Raw genomic sequence first — 27,280 nt, forward strand, 5'->3', positions numbered from 1 at the left:
AATTAGTATGGAAGTTTGTTATTGTCCTAGACCCTCATCTGGGCACTACCGCTAGTTAAAAACATCATAGAGAAAAGTTAAGAGTAGGAACACAAGCAAGGCTTTGTGGTGCACGCCTGTAATCCCAGATACTTGGGAGACTGGGGCAGAAGAATTGCAAGTTTGAGGCCAATCTCAGCAACTTAGTGAGATCCTGTCTCAAAATAAAATATAAAAAAGACTGGGGATATAGCTTAGTGTAGAGTGCCCTGGGTGCCATCCCCAGTACTCTACACACACACACACACACACACACATACACGGAGTAGTAATACAAACCAGAAATCATTGGTCTGATCCCCAGTTCTCCAGTTTACTATCTGTGTCACCTTGGGCAAGTTACTTAACCTCAAGCATCACGTTTCCGCAATGACCTGATAGTAGTTATTATAATTCAATGAGCTCATATTTAGCCACTTTGTTTAGAACAGTATCTAGCATTGATTAAATGCTACAGGTAAATGTTAAGTGAAATACAATACCTTTCAAGAAGTCAATTAATTATCTGAGCCTCAGTAAAATAATGGGATACAAGAAACAATGTCTAAGAATACTTTTGGATCTACAAACTCAGTGATTCCACACTTTTACAGACTAAGACTTTGTAACCTCTCAAATCATACATTAAGTTTTTAACCAGCCTAATTGGTTGCAATAAGAACTTTCCAATAGGAATTATGTTAGGGTCCAGTTAAGAAACCAGAAGCCAGGCTGGGGCTGTAGCTCAGTGGTAGAGCACCTGCCTCACATATGTGAGGCACTGGGTTAAATTGTCAGCACCACATAAAAATAAATAAATAAAGATATTATAGAAGAAAAGAAATCAGAAGCCACAACAGGGATTTCAGTGTGAGGGGGTGGGTTGGGGGGGGGGCGGTCCTGGTTAAATAGGTACTAGAGAAATGAAAAGACTAAAAGTGAACACTAGGGACTGGGGTTGTGGCTCAGTGGTAGAGTGCTCGCACGTGTGAGACTCTGGGTTCGATCCTCAGCACCACATACAAAAATAAACAAGTGAAATAAAGGTGTTGTGTCCAACTACAACTAGAAAATAAATATTTTTTAAAAAGTGAACACTGAAGTAATATAACTTCAGAAGAAGTCTCCACCTCTAAGGCTGGGACAAAAAGGTAAGATGGGGTGTCAGTGCCTGGAGACTTGGAGAAAGGGCCCCCTAAGGCTGGACTCAGGCCCCTGAGGAGAAGGTACTGCTTGGTTGTTGGTGGCACTTCAGGAACTGGGACTCAGACCTCTAAGGAGGTGGTTTCACCCTATGCTGACAATCATTGTGTCCAAATGGCACGATGATGCTTGCTGTAGATGTGCTGGGGGAACGTTGGAGACTAGAACCAATTGCCATCTTCTGGTGGAGGGGCACTGCTGGTGATGCAATCAGTGACATCGAACCAATAGCTGGAGTCTCTCATCTGTCTTCCTCCTTTCCAGTTCCCTCTGATACCACTAACAGGGGAACCAAAGAGATTCCAGTTGGCAAGGAGAAATGTGGTTTTCAGAGTCTCGGGCCAGCATCAAAGAACAGAATATAGAAGAGGGGATTTTATATTAGAGGCCATAACTTCAGACTGGCACCAGCCAGGTGGTGGCACATGCCTGTAATCTCAGCGATTCAGGAGGCTGAGGCAGGAGGATTGCAAGTTAGAAGCCAACCTGAGCATCTTAACAAGATCCTGTCTCAAAAAAAAAAAAAAAAAATATATATATATATATATATATGTATATATATATATAAAGGGCTAGGAGTGTTGCTCAGGATAATGTGCCCATGGGTTAGCCCCAGTACTTAAAAAAAAAATTTAAAAAAGGAATATCATAGCTCCGACATTGCTTGCTATTACTTCTATGGGTGCCAGTTCTGACCACCAGAGTAACGCTAAATATGTTCGTGCTCTTCACCTGCTTAAAAATAGCTGTCCCAGACTCCTCGTGCTCTCTTTTATTTCCAGCCTAAAGCAACCTTTTATTGATTTCTCTACTGTGAGTTCCAAAGGAGAAGGAGTCATATGTGACTCATTTTTGAGCCCCTCTGGAGCCAGCATAATACCATGATGCTTTGTGTAATGCCAGGTGTGTTCTCAGCATTGATTCGAGTGGTCAGATTGCTCCAAGTGTTAGGAAAGTAGTCTTTGTATTGAACAAGAATCAGCCTTTCCTCTAAGCTACTGAGTAGCCTCTCCTATTCAGCTCTGTGAGCCTGGGCAAAGCAGCTCACCCACTCCCGTCCTCATTTCTCATGAATGATAACAGCTTAGTCATCCCCACAATGAGAACTCCCAATACTCAAGGGATGTAAAGGAGCTTGGTGGTTTGGTATGACAGCTTTATTCTTTATTTAATTATTGTTATCATTTGTAACAAATCCCTGACATATCAGCTTAGAGAGAGCAAAGATTTATTTTGGGTTCAACTTTCAAAGGTGTCCATTCACTATTGGTTGGCCTTGTTACTTTGGGTCTGTGGTGAGGCAGCACATGGCAAAACTATTCACCTCATGGCCAGGTCATCAAAGAGAGGAAGGAATTGGCAGTGTCCCACCACCCACTTTGAGGGAGTACTGCCAACGACTAGAAGGTGTCCCACTTGGCCCCACCTCTTAAATACCCACACATCCCAATAGTATGGAGCTGAGGACAAAGCTTTAACACCTGAGTCTTTAGACATCTCAAATCCAAATTTGGCAGATGATTTATGTGCCCTAACCCCCCTTTTTCTCACTTTGCTTCTGCTGCCATTTCCTCCAGGGATCTCATCAGTGTTCTGGAGGGTTAACCAGTGGGGATGCTTTGTAATGGAGATTGAGGGGGGAACTTACAGAAGGGAACAAATATTGACAAGTTACAGCGATAGCATCTTGCCTGATTCTCCTTATAACAGAGTCAGAATAGCATGGAGTTTCATTAATTATGCTCTGGATTCAGCCTGCCTATGCTGAAATTCCTGCCATTCACTTCCCATGTGACCTTGGACAAGTAACTTGGGCTTCACTTTGTTCCACTGAAAATTAATCAATAATGGCACTAAATTCAGATGCTTGTTACTCTTCATGGCAAATTACAAATATTCAATACCTATTAGCTATTTTTGAGCTCTACATGCCTGATACTGTACTAAGTGTCATTTACTACACCATAACTTTAACCTTTACACAGCTTGTGAGCTGTGTACGGCCCTCCTCACTCTATCGGTGAAGAAACTGAAAGTCCTATGGACACAAAAAGTTGCAGAGCCAGGTTTTTCATATCTAGGGCTAACTCCAGTTTTGGGATTCAGGAGTGCTGCTGTCCCCTAGAGGACACTTAGGAAATTTGTGGGAACCCTGGATTGTTGCCATGATTGGAGGACACCCTTGACCTTTTGTGGTAAGTGAGAGGGATATTTAACATGCTGCAGTTCAAAATCAGGCCTGCACATGCCAAGTGACTTCTAAATATATTCCAGATATCCATGTAGGTGAAAAAGCTAGTTACATCTTGCAGCACTTCTCAGTACTCCCATTTCAGTGGTTTCCTTTAAGTAATGACCTGCCTATATTTGTCCCCTCCTTCATTTGTCCTTTCTTCCTCTTTGTCTCCTCTGTTGGCAGTTTTGTCTTGGATAGGTCTCCATGCTTAACAAATTTACTCAATTTGAGCATTATACCAAATCCAAATCTGCTAAAGGGCATCTCTGAAAAACCCAAAGGTCATGACACACTTAATGGTAAAATTTATTAAATAATTTCTTTTTTTTTAAGAGAGAGAGAGAGAGAGAGAGAGAGAGAGAGAGAGAGAGAGAGAGAGAGAGAGAGAGAATTTTTAATATTTATTTTTTAGTTATCGGCGGATACAACATCTTTGTTTTGTATGTGGTGCTGAGGATCGAACCCGGGCCGCACACATGCCAGATGAGCGCGCTACCACTTGAGCCATATCCCCAGCCCTAATAATTTCTTACTAAGATTGGCAACAAGGCAAGGATGATTCTCATCAGTGTATCCACCACTGTACTAATGGCTCTTGCCAAAGCAATAAGGAAAGAAAGAGAAATAAAGGGTATAAAGAAATAAAAAATGGTATAGGAAGAGATAAACCATCTTAATTCACAAATGACTTAACAGCTTATGAAAAGAATCTTAATAAACTCTTTTTTAAAAACAATAATTATTTTATTAATTTTTTGTAGTTGTAGATGGACAGCATGCTTTTATTTTATTTGTTTCATTTTTCTGTGGTGCTAAGGATGGAACCCAGGATGAAGGATGAAAAACCTTGCCTAACACATGCTAGGCAAGTGTTCTACCACTGAGCTATAGCCCCAGCCCCTTAAGGAACTCTTTTTTTTTTTTTTTTTTTAAAGAGAGAGTGAGAGAGAGAGGGGGACAGAGAGAGAGAATTTTAACATTTATTTATTTTTTCTTAGTTCTCGGCGCACACAACATCTTTGTTGGTATGTGGTGCTGAGGATCGAACCCGGGCCACACGCACGCCAGGCGAGTGCGCTACCGCTTGAGCCACATCCCCAGCCCCCTTAAGGAACTCTTAATAAGTGAATTTAGCAAGATCATACAATGCATAGTCAATATAGAAATTGGATTATATTCCAACAAGGAGTAACTAACTAGAAAATGAAATTCAAAAACAATTCCATTTATAATAGCATTGAAATCAATATAACAACACATTTAAGAAAAGATATGCAAGATTTTTTCATTTGAAACTAAAAATTGACAGAAATTCAATAAAATCTAACTATTAGAGACATTTGCCATATTCATGGATTGGGAAAATAGTGTTATGATGTCAATTTTATTCAATTTGACCTGTAGAACCATTAAAATCCCAATTATAAGTCAAAAAGACTTTGCTTTCTTTAGAAATTGAGTTAACTTTTTCTTTCATTTTTTTTTTCTACTAGGGGTTGAACCCAGAGGTACTTTTCATTTACAGAGGTACATCCTCAGCCCTTTTTTATTTTGAGACAACATCTCACTAAGTTGCTGAGGCTGGCCTCAAATTTATAATCCTTCTGCTTCAGCCTTCCAAGTTGTTAGGAATACAGGCATGAGCCACCATGCCCAGCAAGTGGATTTTTTTTTTTTTTTTTTTTTTTTTTTTTTTTTGGTGCCAGAGCAATTAACCCCTGAGCTACATCCCTGATCTTTTTATTTTTTGAGACAGGGTCTCACTAAGTTGCTTAAAGCCTTGCTAAGTTGCTGAGGCTGACTTTGAACTTGCACCACTCCCCTTCTACCTCAGCTTCCCCAGCTGCTGGGATTACATCAACTTTTACAATTTTTGTAGAAGAGCAAGGGCTGGAGTTGTGGCTCAGTGGTAGAGCACTTGCCTAGCACATGTGAGGCACTGGGTTTGATCCTTGACACTGCAAAAAAAAAAAAAAAAATAAAGAAAATAAAGGTATTTTATCCATCTACAACTAAAAAAATATTTTTTTTATTTTTTAGTAATAAGTGGATGCAATATCTTTGTTTTATTTTGATGTGCTGCTGAGGATCAAACCCAGTGCCTCACGCATGGTAGGTGAGCACTCTAACTCTGAGCCACAACCCCAGCCCTAAAAAAAATATTTTTTAAAAAAGATGGAAAACTGTCAAAAAAAATCTGAAAAAGGACAAAGGGGATCATACTACCTGATTTTAAGACTTACTATAAAACTTACTAATTAACACTTATAAAGTGACTAATCAAATTTTGTTACTAGGTCTAACAGTTCCAATTATCTATCACTGTGTAACAAACTATTCTAAAACAGTGGCCTAAAGCCAATATTTGTAGCTATATTTTGCTCCTGAGACTGAGAGTTAACCAGTCTAGCTGAACAGTTCTTATTTTGATCTTTCATGAGATGTTGTTAGCTGGTGGCTGGAAGTGGAGTTATTACCAACATTTTTAATTTATGTGTCCAGTGCCCAATCAGGAGACCCACTCACCAGCTAGAATTGGAACCACTGAGGTTCCTTAGGCAATGTGGTCTTTTTATATAGGGAGCCTCAGGGGAACCAGACTCCCTACAGGGCAGCCAAAAATTCCTAGGGTGAAATCCAGAGAACCATGGAGGAGGAATACTAATTTCATATTCTAGACTTCAAAGTTCCCCAGAGTTACTTTCCCTACACATTCTATACATTTAAGTTCATCCCCAAGCCCATATTCAAAGGAAGAGGAATTAGACTTCATACCTTGATGAGAGTAGTGTCAAAATTTTGTGGTGAAGGGCTGAGGATGTAGCTCAGTGGTAGAGCACTTGCCTACCCCCCCCCAAAAAAAAATTTGCAGTGAAAAATTATTCTGAGCCTTAAAAAAAAGTATGGCACAGCACAAACTAGTAAGCATCTGGGAAGCTGATGGAAATACCACCTGTGACTCTTCTTGAACCTTTCTAAGGCTTCTGATGAGATTAATTAGCAATGGGAGGTGAGTGAGAAGACAAGCAACCTGGGTGGGGGGAGAGAATTTTTTTTTTTTTATATATAAGTCAACATGTGCCTGTTCTCTTTCACTTGGTCCTTTGAAACATGTTGTTCCCACTGACTGGTATGCCCTTCCTCTTTCCTCAGGCCTTCTCCTATACATTCTTCAGGATTGGCTTAGGCATTAGCTTCATTGAGAAACCCTTCTTCATCCCAAGCATGGCTGGGTAGAGGGCCCTTTCTGTGGGTGTCTTGGCTCTCTGAACTGGACTCTTTCTCAGTGCTCATTAGTGTCTCTTTGCTATCCATCCACTTGTTCATCCCTTTCTCCCTTCCTGGAGTTTAAGTTGCTAGAAGGCAAAAAGCAGTATTTTGTACTCCTTTGTGTCTGTAGCAACCTAGTAAGTGATGAATGACTAAGTTAAAGGGGGTGGAGATGGTGGAATATTCCTGAACGATGACAGAACTCAAAGCCACCACAGAGCAGCTACAAGATGTCCCGCTTTGTCCCAAGGTCTCCTGCATCAATTCCCAGCACAGGCTACTAGAGCTGGGCAAAGCTGGTGTGACAGAGTGATTAGCTAGTCCCTGAGTGTGAATAGCCAACACTGCAATCTGTTCTGCTGTGGCCTCCTCTCTAGTCTCCCCAAATCAGTCAACTCCTCTTCCCAGTTCCTCTCTGAGAGTAGATCGACCTGCTTCCTACTAAAACCTTAGACGCGATAATAGGAGGGAAAAAAAAATAAAGGTCGAGAGTAGGACAATTGGTGGCAACGAGATGAACACAGATTAATGATGTGGACCTTGCCCTGGCCTCCCCAGCCTGAGATGGGGAAGGTTCATGGTTGATACCCATTAAAGGACTTAATGAAATAATTATAATTCACACCCCAGAGCATCAAAGAATCAATACTGGGGAACTTTGAGCCACTCTGGGTGTGGCATCCCACTGGCTTCACAGTTCAGCACTGCAGGCAGAGCTGGTGGAGGCAAATGCAGTTGACATGGAAGTTGCATTAAAAGAGGGCAGTAATAGATTAAAAGCTGCCAGGATCCTGGTGACTGGATGTCAATATCTTTTATCCCCTACCTCGCCCCAATTCTGCCCCCTCCATGCACTATTAGCCCAAATCAATGGGCTGTCAATTGACATCACCAGCTACAGCATTAATGCGAGCTCACAAAGGAAGCCCGGCCCTATATTATCACTTCTCTCGCTTCCAAATTACCACATAATGCAGGGCGCAGGCAGCTTGTGACATGTTAACACTATACACGATTTGTTGGGATTGGACTAAACATTTCACAGCTAAAGATTTCATCAGAGACTTGATGACACAAATAAACTACTATCCACGGGGAAATCACTGGAAATAATAGAATTAGGCATTGTTTGGGAATCTGGAGGGACAATGGAGGGATGATGATGGATGAAAAGAAGTGAGACCTACAGCTGGTGGCCTGCTGTGGAAGCAGCTTCAGGAAAAGGCTGCAATTAAAAGGCCATTTTGTTGGTCCCACTAAAGAACAAGTATTCAAATTTTAGGAGTTGAATTGTGCTCTCTCCCCACCATTAAAAAAAAAAAAAAAAGTTGAAATCCTAAACCCAGGACCTCAGAATGTGACCTTTATTTGGAAGTAGGGTCTTCACAGAGGTAATCAAGTTACAATGAATGAGGTCATCAGGTAAGCCCTTAATCCAATATGATTGGTATACCTGTAAAAGGGCAGATTGACACAGACATGCAAAGAGAAGCCATATGAACACGTATGGGGAGAAAACAGCTAGCCATATAATTGGAGTGAGGCAGGAGGACCTGAGGCTACCAGAGGCCAGGAGTCAGAGGACAGTTCAGTTCCTCCTCTAATACCTTTAAGAGAGCATGGTTCCACCCATACCTTAATTTCAGACTTCCATCTTGTAGATAGAACTGCGAGATAATAAATTTCTATTGTTTTAAGCTATATTGTTTTTGCTTATTATAGTACTGTTAGGAAACATTATTAGAGCCCAGCACTGTGGTACATCCTGTAATTCATAAAGCAATTTAATAAAAAAAAAAAAAAGGATGAGGATGTAGCTCAGTGGTTAAGTGCCCATGTATTTAATCCCCAGTACTGCCCCCGCCACCTATTTTTGTTACTAATAGTGATGGACCCAATTTTGAGCATCTCTGAGTCAGGCAAAGTGAAATGCTCCACATAAACTGGCTTCATTTCATCCTCATGACAAACCAATAGTTGAGCATTTTACCCTCCTATCTTTACACAGGTAAAGATACTGAACTTCAAAAACAATAATTTGCTTAAGGTCACACACCTTGTAAGTGGCAAGCATCTTTCAACAAAAATGCTTCTGATGAATAGTTCTGAGGTTTTTTTCAAGTGGTTACTTGCTTGTAATCTGCTTTTTTCAGTCCCCACTAATTTTTTCAACCCTTGGGTAGGGAATCTATATCCACCATAGTTTGAGACTTCAATGTCACAAATAGATGATTAAAAACCAAGAGCATAGCCACTTCAGTTCCTCAAAAAGCTGGAATCTTGTCTTAAATATCTATTGTACCTTCTCATCCATCTATCCAATTACCTTTAACAGATCTCTCTACTTCCAAACCCATTGGGTGGGATGGACAGCCCTGCAGCCACTTGCTCATTAACTGATGAAGTTCTATAAAAAAATGAGTTTTTGTTTTGATCTGTGTGACTACATGGGTGATCTTAAAAATACACCAAAGTCAGTCATGAAAGACAATTCCACTCACATGAAATGTCCAGAATGGACAGATCTTTCAAGGCAGAGAATAGATTGTCTAAGATTGGAAGTAGGTGGTTTAGGGAGAAATGCAAATGGGATTTTGGTGTGACTAAGTTGTTCTAAGTTGACTGTTGTATAGTTCAGTTCTGTGAACAAATTTATAAATGGGTAAGTTACATGTTAATTGCATCTCAAAACTGTTATATACATTTTTTAAAAAGTAGTCTTTTGAGAAGTGGAACTTCAGGAGTAGCAATAGTGGGATCAGGAAAAGCCAGAGCCTTTTCCCACTGAGCTACCCCCAACACCCACAAGGCCTCAGAGGACTAAATTCCTTACCCCTCCATCCTCACTGCCAAGTACCCAAGAAAATCTGTATTCAAGATATATGGGGCTGAGGATGTGGCTCAAGCGGTAATGTGCTCGCCTGGCATGTGCTGGGCGCTGGGTTCAATCCTCTGCACCACATAAAAATAAAAAATAAGATGTTGTATCCACCGAAAATTGAAAAATAAGTATTAAAGAAATTCTGTTTAAAAAAAAAAGATATATCCCACCTCACTGCCAGTTGGGAATTCTTTGCCTAGAACATGGAGTATTCAGAGCTGACTTCCTTATTTGGTTAGAAAATTTGTCACAGCTTCTGACAAGGTTTACAGTGTCTTCCCCAGGTATCCTGATGGTTGTTTTATAATCAGCTACTGCCATCTAGTGGACAATGACTCCCTTACACCTATGTGAACACTGCACAAGTTAAAAATTCTTTTTCCAAGTCCCACCAATCACATCATTCTACATTAATACAAAAGCCCACTTGAAAGTCCTAGGGTCTGAACAATAAGCATTTGAACAAAGAACTGCTTACAAAAACTCTCATCTTCTTTACCTTAATTATAGAGAATACTTTTAATTGCTCGGGCAAGAGAATCTAAGTTGAGATCAGTCTACCCGATTTAGCAAGACCCTGCCTCAAAGGGCTGGGAATTGTAGCTGTGGTCCAAGTTTCCTTGGTTTCAATCTCCAGTACCCCACCCCCCCACCCCTAAAAGCTAATTACACTGGGTAAAACCTTGAAAGCTATAGTGGGTAACATTATAATAAGTCTCATACAATCATAACCTTCCAGAAGGGCAAGTTTTTGCCATCCTAGATTTATATACATTCAACAGGTCCAATTATCTTAACCCCTATAAGGTTGGGATGGGGAGTGCCAATACTCTCATGGTTACTTTCATCTTTAATTTGTTGTATATAAGCAGAATGCATTAGTTTTACTGTACTTAGGATAGTAATGTCAGATTCCATCTTAAAACCAGCTTCTGAATGTAGGGGCTCCTGTTCCCATGCAGTTTTTTAGTTGTAGTTGGACACAATACCTTCGTTAGTGGTGCTAGAACCCAGGGCCTTGCACCTGCTAGGTAAGCACTCTACCACTGAGCCCACAAAACCCGTAGTATTTTGTCTTTGAGGAACTATGGCAGAATAGTCTCAGAAGCTAACACTGCAAACATCCAGACACCAAAGTTAATGCCAACAATCTGAGATGCTATAAATCCCCTAGTTAAGGACCCAAACAAAAATAACCAAGTCTTGGGATTCAGCTAATAGCTATATGGACTAACTACATCTGTTGCAAATATTGTACCAAAGGGCTGGGGATGTGGCTCAAGCGGTATAGTGTGCTCTGGGTTCGATCCTCAGCACCAAAGATGTTGTGTCCGCCAAAAACTAATTTTTTAAAAAACTTTAAAAAATATTGTACCAAATTATTACAACCATAAGCCCATAACCACATATAGTTATAGCTGGACTACCAGAAAGCAACACGAGATCAATGCCATATACAGGCAAAAGGTTTCTGAGACCAAGCTTGGCAACTTAGAAAAAAGGTAAAAAAATGTAGCTTGGTAGCAAAGTAATCTGGGGTTAAAAAGCCCCCCAAAGCTATGAAAAAAATCTTATTACCATACATGAGCCACATACTATAGCACATGGATTTAACTCCAAGAAATAACAAGGAAGTCCAACTTAAGCTCAAAACTCAGCATAGCAATTCCCTGTTGGGACTCAACCAGCCACTAGGTGGCATAAGCCACTTTCTGTGGCTTAGAAAGTACCTACACACCATGTGACCCACAGTAAAGTATTTCCCATGAACTCAGGAATACCTTTGGTATGTACTTCTGTTCTTTGTTAGCCAAAGAGACACCCAGGTAAATTAATAAGCTCTTGTTCCTGATACATTGGTTTTTGCCCTTCTTAACTGAAGACACTATTGAAGCTTTTAGGATGAGCAAGACTTTTCACTTTTGTTATTCAACTTCATAGCCAATTCTGCCAAATTCCACCCATAGAACTGGCTTTTAAAACTTGTCACTTAACATTGGGTAATGTGCCATTTGATTTAACTCTAAGGCCTTACCAGAAGCTAATAAGAGACAACTATATGGTGCCAATTTTTAAATACAGTTTTATTTAAGACATTGCATTTTCCACTTACAATACAGTGTTTATAAAGTGCAATGTTACTTCCTTTCCCTGTGTACATGTTCCATATTCAAGTATTGAGAATGCCCAGTAATTTACTATAGCAGCAACTTTACAACTGCCACAGAATTTGCTACAAATTTGGGCCCTTCCATGTTTTACTGTGGAACAATGCTACAACTGTACTTGGGCTGGCTTAATCAACTTCTTCAATGGTGGGCCCAGAGGAAGCACCACCAGAGGGAGGAGCTCCCCCACCAGGGAATCCCCCAGGCATTCCTCCTGGCATGCCTCCTGCACTCTGGTACAGCTTGGTAATGATGGGGTTGCAGACTTTCTCCAGCTCTTTCTGCTGATGTTCAAATTCTTCCTTCTCTGCAGTCTGAAGGGAAAAAAAATAACCATTGTAAGTTTACTTATAATGCAACCTAATATATTCATGGAGCCCAGGGCTAGTGAGAAAAAAAGCACATCACACTAGGTCTTAGTCTTGGGTCACTCAGACATCCAAGGAAGGTAAACTGCCTACATGTCAAATTCTGGTGGAAACTGCGAATGTTTGGACCTTTCATCACTGTGACCGTTATGCCAACCCAGAATCTATGCATCTCTTTACTGCTTAGCAGAAATTTACCTACCTGGTTCTTATCCAGCCAGTTGATGATTTCATTACATTTGTCAAGAATCTTCTGTTTGTCCTCATCATTTATCTTTCCTTGAAGTTTCTCATCTTCAACAGTTGCTTTCATGTTGAATGCATAGGACTCGAGCGAATTCTTGGATGACACCTTGTCCCTCTGCTTTTCATCTTCAGCTTTGTACTTCTCAGCTTCCTGGACCATGCGCTCAATGTCTTCCTTGCTCAAACGACCTAGAAAATTAAAAATCTTCAGTAGGTCCCTGTTACAACTTTTCCCTTGGCCTACAGTGGGGGACACTTCAAATGAATCAAGACCAGGCAAGAGAGCCTTATTTTTCAGACTAACCTTTGTCGTTAGTGATGGTAATCTTGTTTTCTTTTCCTGTACTCTTGTCTACAGCAGAAACATTCAGGATGCCATTGGCATCAATATCAAATGTGACTTCAATCTGAGGAACACCACGGGGTGCAGGGGGTATGCCTGTGAGTTCAAACTTGCCAAGTAGGTTGTTATCCTTGGTCATGGCACGCTCACCTTCATATACCTTGGGGTAAACAATAACAGAAATTAATCACTATTAAGACTTAAAATTTCTGTGCTATGAACTCGTTGGGAATGAATAGTCAGTCGCTCAGACATCCAAGGAAGGAACTGGCCAACACAAAATTGTTCTGGTGGAAACTACGAATGGTTTTGGAATCCATCATCACAGCGAACAAGATTTTCTTGGTTTTACAAGTGTTAATAAACAACACCTACCTGAATGAGCACACCAGGCTGGTTGTCAGAGTAAGTTGTGAAGGTCTGTGTCTGCTTGGTAGGAATGGTGGTATTGCGCTTGATGAGGACAGTCATGACTCCACCAGCAGTTTCAATACCAAGGGAAAGAGGAGTGACATCCAACAGCAGCAAATCTTGAACGTTTTCAGACTTGTCTCCAGACAAAATGGCTGCCTGGACAGCTAAAGAAAATATTAAAAATTAGAAAGAAAAAAAGCAAATTCAAATTACCTCATTAACCCATTTCATTCGCTCAGACATCCAAGGAAGGAACTAGCCAACACAAAATTTCTGGTGGAAACTACGAATGGTTTTGGAATCCATCATCACAGCGAGTTGGTTTGGGCCCCAAAGGCTGCCTATTATAAAGGTTAAAATTTGAGATTACCTGCACCATAAGCAACAGCCTCATCAGGGTTGATGCTCTTATTCAGTTCCTTTCCATTGAAGAAGTCCTGCAGAAGCTTCTGAATCTTGGGGATACGAGTAGAACCACCCACCAGTACAATATCATGGATCTGTGACTTGTCTAGTTTGGCATCTCGAAGAGCTTTTTCTACAGGGTCGAGGGTGCCACGGAACAGGTCAGCATTCAACTCTTCAAATCGAGCACGGGTAATGGAGGTATAGAAGTCGATTCCTTCATAGAGAGAATCAATCTCAATACTGGCCTGAGTGCTGGAAGAGAGGGTACGCTTAGCTCTTTCACATGCAGTACGGAGACGTCGGACAGCTCTTTTGTTCTCACTGATGTCCTTCTTATGCTTGCGCTTGAACTCTGCGATAAAATGATTGACCATTCTGTTGTCAAAGTCTTCTCCACCTAAGTGGGTGTCTCCAGCTGTAGATTTGACCTCAAAGATTCCATCCTCAATAGTGAGGATTGACACATCAAAAGTGCCACCTCCTAAATCAAAAATCAGCACATTTCTTTCAGCTCCAACCTGCCATTAAAAAATAAGCTTATATGTAAATTCGTGACAGCTAATAACAAATTCTAAATCTAGATTTGCATTCAAAGACAAAAACTAAGACAAACCTTCTTGTCCAAACCGTAAGCAATAGCAGCAGCAGTTGGCTCATTGATTATCCTAAGTACATTGAGACCAGCAATGGTTCCGGCATCTTTGGTTGCCTGACGCTGAGAATCATTGAAGTAAGCTGGCACTGTGACCACAGCATTGGTAACGGTCTACAATAAAGTAACAAAACACAGAAAAACCCAGATTAATACCAAGTTACAGTACAATTTGTGTTACTTCGTCCCATAATCAAATTAATTTCAACATGCACTCAAATTCCAGCTGGAACCTCCCCTTGTTAAATTCCTACATTGTATAAAAAAAACTCACCTTCCCAAGGTAGGCTTCTGCAATTTCCTTCATCTTTGTCAGAACCATAGATGATACCTCTTCTGGATAGAAACTTTTTGTCTCTCCCTTGTATTCTACTTGGACTTTGGGCCTGCCTGCATCATTCACCACCATAAAGGGCCAGTGCTTCATATCAGACTGCACAACAGCATCATCAAACCTTCGCCCTATCAGACGTTTGGCATCTGTAAAAAACAATCAGGCATTTTATTGCATTTCACCTTCTAACATTAAAACCCAGGCCTCGACTATGGTGAAGTTCAGAGTGAATCCTCAACATTCTGCAAAGGCCTAATTTTCCAGCAACATATAAACCCCCCCATGCTTTCTCAAATGCCAAACTCAAAATGTGGGAGGCAATAGTAGTACATCCTAGTTTACCCTAAAATGAAACGATTACTTAATACCTAAGAAATACCCTATCCCAAGAAAAATATTTCCCTACTGCACAAGACTCATTTAGTAAGCCAGAATTCCTCACATGCCCTGCTCCCTAGCCCTTAATACTCAAAGAATTACATACTTACCAAAAACCGTGTTGGTGGGGTTCATCGCAACCTGATTCTTTGCAGCATCGCCGATCAATCGTTCTGTGTCAGTAAAGGCGACATAGCTTGGGGTAGTTCGGTTCCCCTGATCATTGGCAATTATCTCCACTTTTCCATGCTGGAAGACACCCACACAAGAGTAGGTGGTGCCAAGATCAATGCCAACTGCAGGTCCCTTAGACATGGTTCCTGGGAATAAAATTAAACACGTGTTTTGAATATCCAGTGAAGCATTTTCAGTTTATTCTCCCTTCTTTAAACCACTTATGAATGGCTATAACCACACAGAAGATTATGCTCAGTACTTCTTTACCACGCAGGAGATCAGAGCAGTAATGCTGCAGTACAGGTTGCTATGCCAAACCTAGCAGAGCCCGCCCCTGCCTGAAGGAACCATCTGCCCTGAAGGTCTGCGACATTGCTGAACACGTGGCCAACACCGACAGGAACCCCGGTGCAATCCCCGTTGCCAAAGCACGGGGCTCCACGAGTTGCAACGGCCCTTCTTTCCCCACTACCCCAAGAACCTCCATTCTGGGTGCTTGCCAAGGGCGGCTTAAAGCCAAAACGACTCAGGAAAAAGCAGAGTCAAGGCCTGGCTCCGATTCCCCTAACCAAGGCCACAGCGGATGCGGCGCACATCCCCCAACACGCAAGGTCTTATTTAACCGGGGCAAAGGGGCGCCGCCCTGCCCCTGGGTCGGCCGCAACAACCTAAACTCGGCTCCCCCCTAACCTGCAGGCCGCGGCCAAGCGCCAAGGCCACCCCTTGTAGAGAAAGTGCTGCCTCACCGATCGCTACTCTTCCCCCGAAAGCTCCAGGGAGCTGGTCTGGAGACCCCTGGCAGCAAGCCCGCTCGGTCTGGGATACACGCTTCCCCCAGAAACTTCCAAGGTCTTAAAGGGCAAAGGCCTTACCGTATGTGTAGGCCGGAATCTACTCGCGAAGAAACCGCACACACCTCAAAAAGCTGCCACCGCGTTCAATGAGACCGGTTTCCGCCCGCCACCCTGTCTCTTATACCCCGTCTCAGAACCTTCCAGAAGGGGCCCGCCCCGCCGGCTGTTCATCATGGTCACCTCAACCAATGAGTGCTTGGCTACTTCTGCAAGCTCCAATGAGGAACCCGTATTCGCTCCTCAAGCCTCACCCCCACCCGCCCCCGTCCCACCCCCCCTCGCGATGACGCACCACCGCAGCGTTCTGGAACTTTCATGCTCGCCCCCGCTCTCCGAACGGCCCCGGGGAAAGGGAGGGTGGGGCCAAGAGAGCCCGCGCGCGGGAGTCTTCCGTCACTCTAGGCGGGGGAGGGGAGCGTCCGCCGCGACGCAGGCGCCCGCAACCAGCGCGGGCGGGAGAGGGCGGAAGGAGAAGGAGGAAGAGGGGCGGGCACACTTGGAAACAACCAATGGTGGCAGCGCCAGCCGCGATCTTGTCTCGCGCCGAACAGGGTCAGCCCGAACGCAGGGCCTGAAGGGAGGGGTCCGGGGTCGGGAGCCCGGGAAGAGAAGACGGAAGTGGAGCGAGGACAAAATGGCCGCGAAGGTTGTTCCTCCCCTCCCCCACCAAGTCCTCATTTCTCCTTCCCCATTCCCCACCGCGGTATTCTAGCGGGTCCGCTGGGCCTCCGCACCCCGATTCCGTGCACCCACACTTCCTAGCTATAATGGCTTTTGGATAGGGCGACCCTCAGTGTTTGAAGCCGTCATTTCGGCCTCATGGCCCCTCTAGGGTAACTTGCTCAGGGGCACCTCGATTTGGGGCTAGGGTGAACCGCCAGGCCGCCGCCGTGTCTCGCCTGTGTTCCTGTCCCTTAGAACACCCTGGACACGGCCCTGCGTTGGAGCGCCGAGCCGGGCCCCTCCTCCCGCCGAGCACATGGGGCTCGGGTCAGGCCCTCCCCCACTTGCCACGTTTCTCTCTTATTTATGAAATAAATATTTAAAAGGTCCCGTATTTTTCCCTTGTAGATGAGCTAGGCATTAGCAATTCGAGGTTCCGGTAGCCCTGTGTCCTTGATTTAGATTTCCGGAGCTTTTTTTATTTTCAGAAACATGAGGTAATGTCTTCACTGCCTTGGCTTTTATCAAAAATTAAACAACAGACCCCGCAGAGTCCTTGAAAACGTAACTGAGCCACCAAACAACAGTGCCTAGAATTTTAAATTGTGATGCATGGAGGCAGGCATTGGGGCCTTACCCTTCCAAGCCTGCCGCGGACTTCCTTGAATGCTTTCCGTGTGTCCTTTCAAACAGGCAGGGCAGCTATTATTTGTGTACACCAGATAAATAAACACTGAAGGGTTAGAGAATTTTTTAAAGATTATCCTACAGAATCTTTTAGTTGCCAAGCTACCAAAAATTGGTTTGGAAGTTCGCCAGACCAAGCGAGGAAGGCTAGCCGAGAATTGAGGACACCTTGCCCTTGTCAAAGCCAGTAAAACCTAGGGACAGAGTCAAACATGAAGGAAGAATCTTTTCATATTTGATTATTCTTGTTATCTTGAAGACCGTGGTGTATAGACTTAGCCTCCCCCTACCTCCTAAGAAGTTAATTTTTTATAATGATCTTTCAAGGCAGAGTGCTTTGTTTTTAAGAATCAGAACGATTTTTGAGATATATATTATTCATTACCATATTAACAGAAAAATGAGGCTGCGAGATGTTATTTATGGGAAAATAAACTTCTGGTTAAAATCAAACCTAGGTTGTAACCACAAGCTCCATCCCTGTCTCCGATGCCAACCAATGCCAAATTTAATAATGAGGACAAGGTTTTGAGAAAAAGGAAAAAGAAGTTTTATTGCTTTGCTAGCAAAGGAGAAACACAAGGGACTCCAGTCCGAAAGGCCGGGACTCTCTGGATGGGTGGGGCGGTGCGGGGTTAAAGGAATTTTTCAAGGGTTACATTCCAGTAGGGGGTCCCAAGGGCATCCTGTTTGCCTATTAGGATTCACTTGTTAATTTGGGAGATTTTCACTTTCCGGATCCTCAGCCAGGCGTCTCCTTCCTGCAGAGGGTGTGTTCAAGGGCAGTTAACTAGGGGAAGAAAAGATAACACTGTCTTCCCAATCTTGTTGGAGGGGCGGGAAGAAGAGAGGGGAAAAAAAACGCTTTAAAAAAATAATAATAAACCTTAGAGCAATGAGGACTACATTCAGAAGGTAAAGGGACCACTGTTACAGGTGTTTTTTTTTTTTGTTTTTTTGGGGTTTTTTTGGTTATTTTGAAATGGTTTCACTGTGTTGTTCAGTGTCCTCTGGAACTCCTGGGCCCAAGTGAGCTTTTGGAATAGCTGGGACATACAGGCTTTAAATGTAGCTTTTTCACTACAGTGTGATTGCCTTTCTAAAAATATACTAGACTCCAACTCCAGAAGGAAGATGTATCTGGGCATTCTTTTCAATTTCCTTTGCTATCTGCACTTTTTTTCATGCTCTAGAGTGGGAAGTCTCAATTCCAAAGTTTATCTATTTAAATAATTGAACTAGTGGAAAATAGAGCTGGGACCCAAATCCACTGGTTTGGGGGAGGGATCCCACCCAATAGCAGTGGTTTTAAAAAGCAAAACAGGGCTGGGGGTATAGTTCAGCTTTAGAGTACTTGCTTAGCATGTGCAACGCCCTGGACCTGGTGATCCCCATCACTGAAAAAAAAAGCAGAACAAATAACCCTTTTCTAGTCTCTTAAAATATGTTCTAGGACTTGACTATGTTCTTAGTAAATAGACTATGTTCTTAGTAAATGAGCAGTATGGAATAGTAATCAGGACTGAATTCTAATTCAAGCCATTTTCTTGTGTAGAGGTAATTTCAGCTTACAAAACAATCCTTTCAGAGTTGTAAGGATTGGATAAAATTATAACATGTAAAATTTTTCTTATCCTTTGCCTGATATTTTAGTTCTCTCCCTTTTCTCTTGGGATTTTTAATGCTGTAAACATCAGAGAATCCAAAGACTTTTATCAAATTCTCAAAGATAGCCAAGACCCTATAAAATGTTAAGAACCTCTGTCCAATCCAATACCAAAAAAAAAAAAAAAAAAAAAGTGAATCTTTTTTTGGGTATGGGAGAGTGAAGGTAGTGGGTGCTTAACCACTGAGCTATATCCCCAGCTCATTTAATTTAAGACAGGGGCCTCAGGCTGGGGTTGTGGCTCAGTGGTACAACACTTGCCTCACATGTGTGCGGCACTGAGTTCAATTCTCAGCACTACATATAAATAAATGAATAAAATAAAGGTCCATCAACAATTAAAGCCAGCATCAGGACTTAGCCAGGTTCTTTCTCAAAATAAAAAAGACTAGGAATTAGCTCAATGGTAGAGTGCCCCAATAGTGAAGCAAAACAAAAACCATTCTTGAATCCTGTGACACAACTAAAAGATGCAGTGTATGCCCAGAGACGTGAGTGTATTTATGGCATTTCATCAAGGAAATTTGAAACTAGGATAAGTCAAGCTGTTATTAATATTTTGACTTTCTGACTATAGTCAGGTATAAATTAGTGTTTTGGAGAATAGGATACATATAAGTATCCCTGATACCTTTTTCCATCTTATGTCTTGCCTCCCTAACAAGATATGCCTTACAACACTTTCATGCCTTGTGCGGTGTTTTACAGGCAGTAGAATCCTTGCCATTGCTGTTTTTGCTTTTTTTTTGGGGGGGGGGTACTAAGGATCGCTCTGGGCTACATCTCCAGACCTACTTATTTATTTATTACAGTCTCACTAAATTTCAGAGGCTGACCTTAAATGTGTGATTCTCCTCCCTTAGCCTCCTGAGTTGCTGGAATTACAGACATGTGCTATAGCACCCAGCTGCCATTTCTGTTTTATTACATGCTTATGTACAGCATGCATGCAAACCTCACAACAACTATTTTAGGCAGGTTTTATTATCTCCATTTTTTTTTCCGTGGGGGGTGCTGGGGATTGAACCCAGGGCCTTGTGCATATGAAGCAAGCACTTTGCCAACTGAGGTATATCCCCAGCCCCACATTATCTCCATTTTAAATAAAGGAATTGAGGCCCATATAGATCAGATAATTTTTCTACCTAAATCTGAATTTTTCAAAATCAGATTTGTTTTATTCCAAAGCTTATACTCTTAACTCTTAGGCTAGATTATTTTCTACTTTATTAAATTTAAACTCCTTTTAAAATATCTTGTGTAACCACTGCACTGTAAAGAGGAGGAACTATATAAATTATATTTTAATTAGTGCACTTTATTGTTTTATTAATTGAAACATTCAACAGCTCTGCTTATAAGTAGCAAAACTAATTGAGTTTTCATTTTTTATAACTTTTCTATTCAAGAATGATGAGAAAAATGAGACATACAAAAACAAGAGGGCTGGGATGTAGATCAGTAGTAGAGTTCTTGCCTAACATGAAAGGCCCTGGATTCAATCTCCAGCATGACAAAAAAATAAAATAGAAAACAAGAGGGAATAGCTGGACATGTAATCCCCACTATTCAAGAGGCTAAGAGAGGAGGGTCTCAAGTTCAAGACTAGCCTGGACACCTTAGCAAGACCCTGTCTCAAAAAATAAAAAATTGCTGGGGATGTAGGTCCATGGTAGAGCAGCTCTGGGTTCAATCCTCAGTACTGGGGAGGGAAAGGGGAGGAAAAATCTGCCCTAAAGAATTGTAAATGTGATTGCTTTAAGTATGGGGTCCCTGAAGTATTTAAATTCTAAATATTTGTTAAATTGACATGCCTTTATTATCTTTGGAAAATTAACTCTATTAATGTCGCCTCTTTTTTTTTTTTTTAAATGAAGGCTCTAGCTCTTTTTTTTTTTTTTTTAGAGAGAGAGAGAGAGAGAGAATGTTTTAATATTTATTTTTTAGTTTTTGGCGGACACAACATCTTTGTTTGTATGTGGTGCTGAGGATCGAACCCGGGCCGCACGCATGCCAGATGAGCGCGCTACCGCTTGAGCCACATCCCCAGCCCAATGTGGCCTCTTAATGCAGCTTGTCTTTTTGCCTCTCAGAAAACCTGACAAAATTCTTAACCTTGCTGTATTCAGCATCCTGTACTTAACATTTAACAAGTATTATTATGCATTATATGATCTAAGCCCATTATTATTTTATCATATAAAAACATCATGTACAATTATAAAGTTGAAAACTTTGTCCTAATTTGCAAAAAGACAATTCTTTAAACAATTTGGAATTACTGTGTAAATGAGCTATCTATGTCCCATATATGGTGAAAAGCTTTATGGCAAGAAAGAAAGCAAAGGGAAGGGAAAACTCATAGCTGAGGATAAAGATGTGAGGATTTCAGGAACCAGAATGGTCATTAATCAGGATCTTACAGTTCTGATGGAACATACTAACATAATGACTGGGTTTAAATCCTAGCTTTCTACTACTGACTTAACCTCTCCAAGCCTTGGTTTTCTCCTTTATGAGATAATAATGCAAACATCTTCTCATAGGGCCGAAGTGAGTTTGAAATTGAGAAAAAAATATGTAATATACTTAGTATGGTTTCTGACACATGAAAATTTCTCAGTTCATGAGCAGACATGGTGGTGCTTACCTGTCTTCCCAGCAACTCAGGAAGCAGCCTCAGCAATTTAGCAAAACCCTGACTAAAATTTAAAAGGGCTGAGGATGTAGCTCAGGGGTCAAGCAAACCTGGGGTTCAATCCATAGTAAAAAAAAAAAAAAAAAAAAAAATTTGTTTTAATATGTGATAATTACTATTATTGCTATTATTTTATTGATGGACCTCTATGAAGAGTTATGAAAAATAATAATCCTACAAAACAGCCCCAAAGAAAAGCAGAGAGATAATGCAGCTTGGGAGGAGGGAGGGGAAACTAGCCAAGCATTAACCTTCCAGTAAATCCTTTACCAATGGGCCTTGAAGGAAGGAGGCAAATACTGAATGTTGGGCTCTGGACTTAGACCTCCCCCCATTGCAAATTAGTCCTAAAAGGACACACAGTAAATACTGAACTATGGGCCCTGAAGGAAGGAGGCGATTAATCACCGATCTCTCCAAGTAACAATGAATCTCAACCTTTTATAGCTGCCCTTCAGAGTTAAAATTTTTAACCTACTTAACTAGCCTTTGACTTTCCTAATGGTACACCCACAAGTTCCAATGATGAAACTATCCTAATTGTACCCTATAAAACCAAAACCCCTTCTGTAAACGATGGCCATTTTCACCAGAAAATGGGTCCCTAGAGTCCCCAAAGAACAAGCAACTTCCCTGAATCTGTTGAGGTCTGCACCATCATTTTGGGCTTACACTCTGAAGTTTGTTTTCAGATTTTTGTGAACATCTTTGTATATACTTCTCTTTTCAGGTTTATTTTAATTTCTTAGTGTTACTTGTTAATATGTTACCTTGGCACAAAATACTTGTTTTGTGGTTTTGGTGCAGTGATGCACACTTGTAATCCCAGCAACTCAGGAGGCTAAGGGAGGAAATTGCAAGGTTGAGGTCAGCCTCAGCATTTTACAGAGACTCTCAACAACTTAGTCTCCAAAAAATACTGAGGATATACAGTGGCAAAGCGCCCCTGGGTTCAGTCTCTAATTTATAAAATTACTTGTTTATTAAGTTTTGCTTATTGATTTTTAATAAAGCAATTCTGATATCTCTTGGAATCCTCTGTACTACTTCCTTGTGAGAAAAAGTACTTGATGTATTTGTGACTGAAATCAATAAATAATAGACCATATTCAGTCTGAGTTCTTCTGTTCTGTTGGCAGCAAGCTGATAAACAAATTTCCAGGGCTGGTTATATGAGCTTCAGCCTTTCCTACAGCATCACTTTTACTTATTTATTTTTTAATTGCTGATACAGATGCATCTATAATAAATATTTGGTTTTTATGATGCTCAAACAATCCAATTACAAGGCAATTTAGAAATTAAAATTGAAACAAACAGCTTAACACCAGAAAAGAAGCAAAATTATATATGTCTTTTTGGAGCAGTCATTCTGAAACTGTTTTTATACAATGTAACAACAAAGACATCAATTCATTATCTTACAAATTAAAGTTTGGTTTACATATTTTATAGAAATGGTTATTCTCTAAACATCCACATCATTCCATCTGTGTTTTCTTTGTACAACATTTATTTCTACCATTTAGTTATTTTATCCTGTTTTTGTTTTCATATTTAAGAATCAATTTATTTGATTTGCAAAGTCAATGGATTATGGTTTAGAACCAGTAGTGGTTCTAACTTTATCCCAAGCCCAGAGCCTATATTATCTGAACCCAAATGCTGGACTCAAAAGAGAAGCATTGCAAGACTTCAGCACCTTTTCTCTCGGATCTTTGATTCCCTAGAATCTCTAACTCTGTATACTCTCTTTTGTGTATTTGTTGTAGATTTCCATTGTGAATAGATTTTAAAAAAAAAAACTGGATATTCAGTGGTATTTTAGCCTTCTGAAAACAAACATTGTTTAAGTGATTTAAACCTTTTCATGCAAAGGGAATTGATTCCTGCTTTCAGTGACACAGGCAGGAAGCTTTAGGTTCAAAGGTAGTCAATAATGAGAGCAAATTGCTAGTGATGACACAGCTGCAGCCTCCACAGTGTACTTGTTTGGCTCAGGTACTCTAGGAATAAGAATTCTCAGAATTACATAGCAGAAGAGATGTTGCCAGGATACCACCCTTCAAGAAAAGAAAAAAGGGAGGGGGAGGTATTCAGAGTAAAGGATTTTTTATATCTTACAATGAGATAAGAGGCAGTAGAAGGGGGCTGGGGATATAGCTCAGTTAGTAGAGTGCTTGCCTTGCATGCACAAGGCCCAGGGTTCAATCTCCACAAAAAAAAAAAAAAAAATGTAGAAGTATTCCAACTATGCCAGTTCTCTTAAACTTACAGCAGGCATTTTTATGTTTCTTCTTAAGTTTCTCATTTCTATCTTTTTTTGAGGAAGACAAAACTCAGGTTAAGACTTTCTACTTAGCATGTTCGAGACCCTAAATTAGATCCCTAGCACCAACAAAAACTTAACCTAAGAATCAACTCCTAGGAACTTTATAAGGAAATGCATTTATACTATGGGAGAACACTACTGTGAAATTAAATAATGAATGAAAAACCAGAGGAGCCAGGTACAATGGTGCACACCTGTAATCCCAACTATTGGGGAGGCTCAGGCAGGAGGATTGCAAATTCAAGGCCTGGGCAGCTCAGTGAAATCCTGTCTCAAAAAAAATAATAATAATTTTTAAAAGGGGCTGGGGATGTAGGTCAATGGTAGATTGTCCCTGGAGTCAATTGCTAGTACTGGAGGAAAGAAAAAAAAAAGGTGAAACAAGAGAATGGACAAAATCCCAGGTGGTCTTGTCTTTTGGAAGCATCTGATTGCTATTTTAGAGACAATGCTTTCATCACCATACTTAGCATTATTTTTTCTTTCTTCTGGCCTACTACTCCAGCTCTACCAATGGTGAACAGTGGACATTGTGTTAGGTTCTTTGAATGGCTATTTCAGGATCACCTGTCCCAGACAGGTATCCTAATAGTCAAAACAATTAAAAAGACATTTTATTATATTGGAGGCTACTACTTTATATTTGTCAGATAACCTTTCTTCTTCCATGCACCAACTATTTCAATGGCTTTCCTGGTGAATCCTTTCTGCTAATTCTTTCCAAGATGCTGACAACTGAAATGTTAACAGGCACTAGTTATTCTCACTATTTTCCCTATGTGTTAGTTCCCTTTTCTTCCAACCCAGAGCTAGGCTTCTATGGAAGCTGAAACTGAGAAAATACTGAATTTCTCTCTGCTTTGGCCTCTCATGAGGGAATGATTATGACATACATTTGCAAAGCCATAAGGAAATGTTGACAATCCGATCTTTTTGATAATTTAAGGCCTAGAATCATCAAAAGTCCCAGATTCACATCCTTCTAAAATGAAAGAAATAGAGGAAGCTCCAAGTTTGGTGCAATACTAAACTTCTTTATATCACTTCCTGGCATATTAAGAGAAAACTGGTCTAATCTCTCTTTGTAGACCAGTCAGTCTTGAAATTCTGGTTTCACATATTCTCCAAAGAAACTATAATAGTATGTCAAATTCAACATCTCTGGATCATTTTCTCTAGAGAACTTCTTGCTAAGGACATTGTTAAATAACCTGTAATGAATATTTGCATCTTCTGGAGATATCCAGCAGGGTAGTCCTTAGAGGCATCTGATTTGAGGGAAAAACTCAGAATTGCTCCAGTATATATTTCTGATATTTGTCAGCAATCCTCTGAACCTCAATATGGTAAGCTTTCCATAGGCCCTTGTCACACATTTTGGACTCCTTTTTTAGTTCTTAGTTTGGGGTTCAGTGTAAAGAAAATTAATAGCAATAGATAAGAGTAGGAGAAACACAATCACTCTTCTCCATCTCTCACTACAACGATTTCAACTACTTCTGAAATTAATATCCAAACTTATGACATATGAAAGTAAGTTGAACAGAAGAGACATGTTTCCTTTTTTTGGAGTTTCTTGGGAATAGTTAGTCCCATACATGGTACAGATTGGTTTAATATAAGGCTGTGGGTTCTGTTAGACTATCTGAATAATCACAATAATCCAGTAGGTTTGCAGAAATGCATAGAAAATTTATGAAAAACACCTCATTTCTTCTTGACAATAGTGAATTGAAGTATTGATACAAACCATCCCTGGTGAGTAGTTTTAGGAGCATTCACTTCACTTTTCCCCAACCTCCTCCCCACAGGTCCTGGTCAATAGACAGATTTGTATTCCTAGTTCCCTCTGCCCCCCAACTCTGGTCTAAAGGTCAATAGGTGCCTTTTTGGAGATGATCAGCTTACATCCTTTTGCTCATTTGGTGGTGTATAAGTAAAGTGCTCATCTGAATCTGTTCCATGTGATGTTCACTGGTACTTAAATGACCTCTTATCTAATTTGAGTGGGTTGTGTGGCTGGTGACTGAACTCCAATGACTAGAAGAGTCCTAAGATCCTGACTCCTAGGAAAGCATGGGAGTCAAGTCTACTGTAATTCAGACAGTTTGGAAGGCTCTGCTCTGGCTGGGGATCATGCTGGGTGTGTTTTCTGCTTTGGTCAGGGTGGCATGATGAACTTTCTTTGGTTCAGAGCCTCTCACTTCAGGTCCCACTAGGCTGTATGCCTGGGTGGCCAGCCCAGGCTGGGGTGCTGCTTCAGTTGACAGTGTCCGCTGGCTGCGTGAGGCACTATTTGCTGTGGAGCGAGTGGAAGAAGAACCGGAGCGTGAGCTCCGAGAGCCTGAGGAAGAGGAGCTAGGTTTCACAAGCCGGGCTTTGGGGGCTTCAGCATCTTCTCTGAAGAGAAAAAACAGCAAAGATAAACTTTAGTACTGGCATTGCTTCCACCATGGTTATGTCCTCCTGAGGTTTCCCAATAAGTTCCTCAAGTTTTAAACCTCAAACAATACCATCAGAAGGCAGCCATTTAGGGAACAAAGCACTTCCTCATTTCTTAAGACTTAGTGCTCGGCAAAGGTTTGGTTTTTGGCCCAGAGATCCATCCTATTACACTGGGAGGATGTCTCCACATGAAATGATTTCTATAGCATTTACCCTGACATAGAGTTTGTGTATGTGAACCCTTTCATGGCCTGTAGGCCCAGCCTTTATTGTATGCCCTTTGAACATGGAAATGAATCAGAAGTAATGGAAAGTTGAACTTTTATATCTCTGTTGAGTATAGTTTCACAATAAAGTCCAGGTAAACCAGACCTGTCCTAGACCACAACTTCTTTCCTTAACAGAATAATCATTTTAACAAAGTCATGATTCAGAAGAAACTGGGAATATTTATTTTGACTAGTTACTAAGGAACTGGCCCTAGAAATAAAAGTTGGTGGAAGTGGAACTTGGGAAGCTTACCGAATTTCATTTGGTCTCTCTTCTTCCTCATATCTCTCTTTGTCTTTCCTTCGGATTAACAGCCACACCAAGAGGAAAATCAGCAGGGCTCCAGCCACAATACCTGTCACTGCTCCTGCAACCATGCCGATGCTTTGTACATCTGTTTTCTCAGAAGCAGAAGTACAAGTAAAACCTAACATAAGCTAGGAAATACAGGAACTTTAAAAAAAAAAAAAAAAAAAAAAAAAAGCCCTAGCTGGGTGCAGTGTCACACACCAAAGGTACCAGGGATTGAACCCAGGGTGCTTTACCATTGAGCCACATCCTCAGTTTTA

At 41.1% G+C, this 27,280-nt stretch overlaps 3 protein-coding genes and 3 non-coding genes across 7 annotated transcripts in view; 1 reads left to right on the plus strand and 5 right to left on the minus strand.

Moving 5' to 3' along the window:
- Positions 1-11,671: 11,671 nt before the first annotated feature.
- Hspa8 (heat shock protein family A (Hsp70) member 8) lies at positions 11,672-16,125 on the minus strand. The gene is made up of 9 exons (XM_005328392.4): positions 15,969-16,125; positions 15,030-15,239; positions 14,482-14,687; positions 14,169-14,321; positions 13,518-14,073; positions 13,109-13,311; positions 12,695-12,893; positions 12,347-12,579; positions 11,672-12,090 (listed from the first exon to the last, which is right to left on the minus strand). The coding sequence occupies exons 2-9, from the start codon at positions 15,232-15,234 to the stop codon at positions 11,905-11,907; spliced, it is 1,941 nt and encodes a 646-aa protein (XP_005328449.1). The 5' UTR covers positions 15,235-15,239; positions 15,969-16,125; the 3' UTR covers positions 11,672-11,904.
- Positions 12,204-12,288, minus strand: LOC120890221 (small nucleolar RNA SNORD14). The gene has a single exon (XR_005734462.1). It is a non-coding gene; the product is annotated as a small nucleolar RNA SNORD14 (small nucleolar RNA).
- Positions 12,977-13,064, minus strand: LOC120890220 (small nucleolar RNA SNORD14). Its single transcript, XR_005734461.1, has one exon. It is a non-coding gene; the product is annotated as a small nucleolar RNA SNORD14 (small nucleolar RNA).
- Positions 13,379-13,464, minus strand: LOC120890212 (small nucleolar RNA SNORD14). The gene has a single exon (XR_005734454.1). It is a non-coding gene; the product is annotated as a small nucleolar RNA SNORD14 (small nucleolar RNA).
- Positions 16,126-16,271: 146 nt separating the features above from the next.
- The window catches only part of LOC120889738 (uncharacterized), a 185,272-nt gene continuing 174,263 nt past the window's right edge, over positions 16,272-27,280 (plus strand). Inside the window, exon 1 of one of the 2 annotated variants that reach the window (XR_013437958.1) lies at positions 16,272-16,596. The gene's annotated coding sequence lies outside the window, so the exon portion shown is untranslated. Of the gene's footprint in view, positions 16,597-18,095; positions 18,237-27,280 lie in introns of those variants that run through there. The other variant, XR_013437959.1, reaches the window with a different exon arrangement.
- Clmp (CXADR like cell adhesion molecule) overlaps positions 17,827-27,280 on the minus strand; it is a 101,933-nt gene continuing 92,479 nt past the window's right edge. The window contains exons 7-8 of the mRNA XM_005328393.5: positions 26,964-27,105; positions 17,827-26,396 (exon numbers count right to left, since the gene is read on the minus strand). Coding sequence (XP_005328450.1) covers positions 26,096-26,396; positions 26,964-27,105 — 443 coding nt within the window. The 3' untranslated portion in view covers positions 17,827-26,095. The remainder of the gene's footprint in view (positions 26,397-26,963; positions 27,106-27,280) is intronic.

Source organism: Ictidomys tridecemlineatus, chromosome 4 (genome assembly GCF_052094955.1).
Source record: "Ictidomys tridecemlineatus isolate mIctTri1 chromosome 4, mIctTri1.hap1, whole genome shotgun sequence".
In the NCBI taxonomy this organism is placed as follows: domain Eukaryota; kingdom Metazoa; phylum Chordata; class Mammalia; order Rodentia; family Sciuridae; genus Ictidomys; species Ictidomys tridecemlineatus.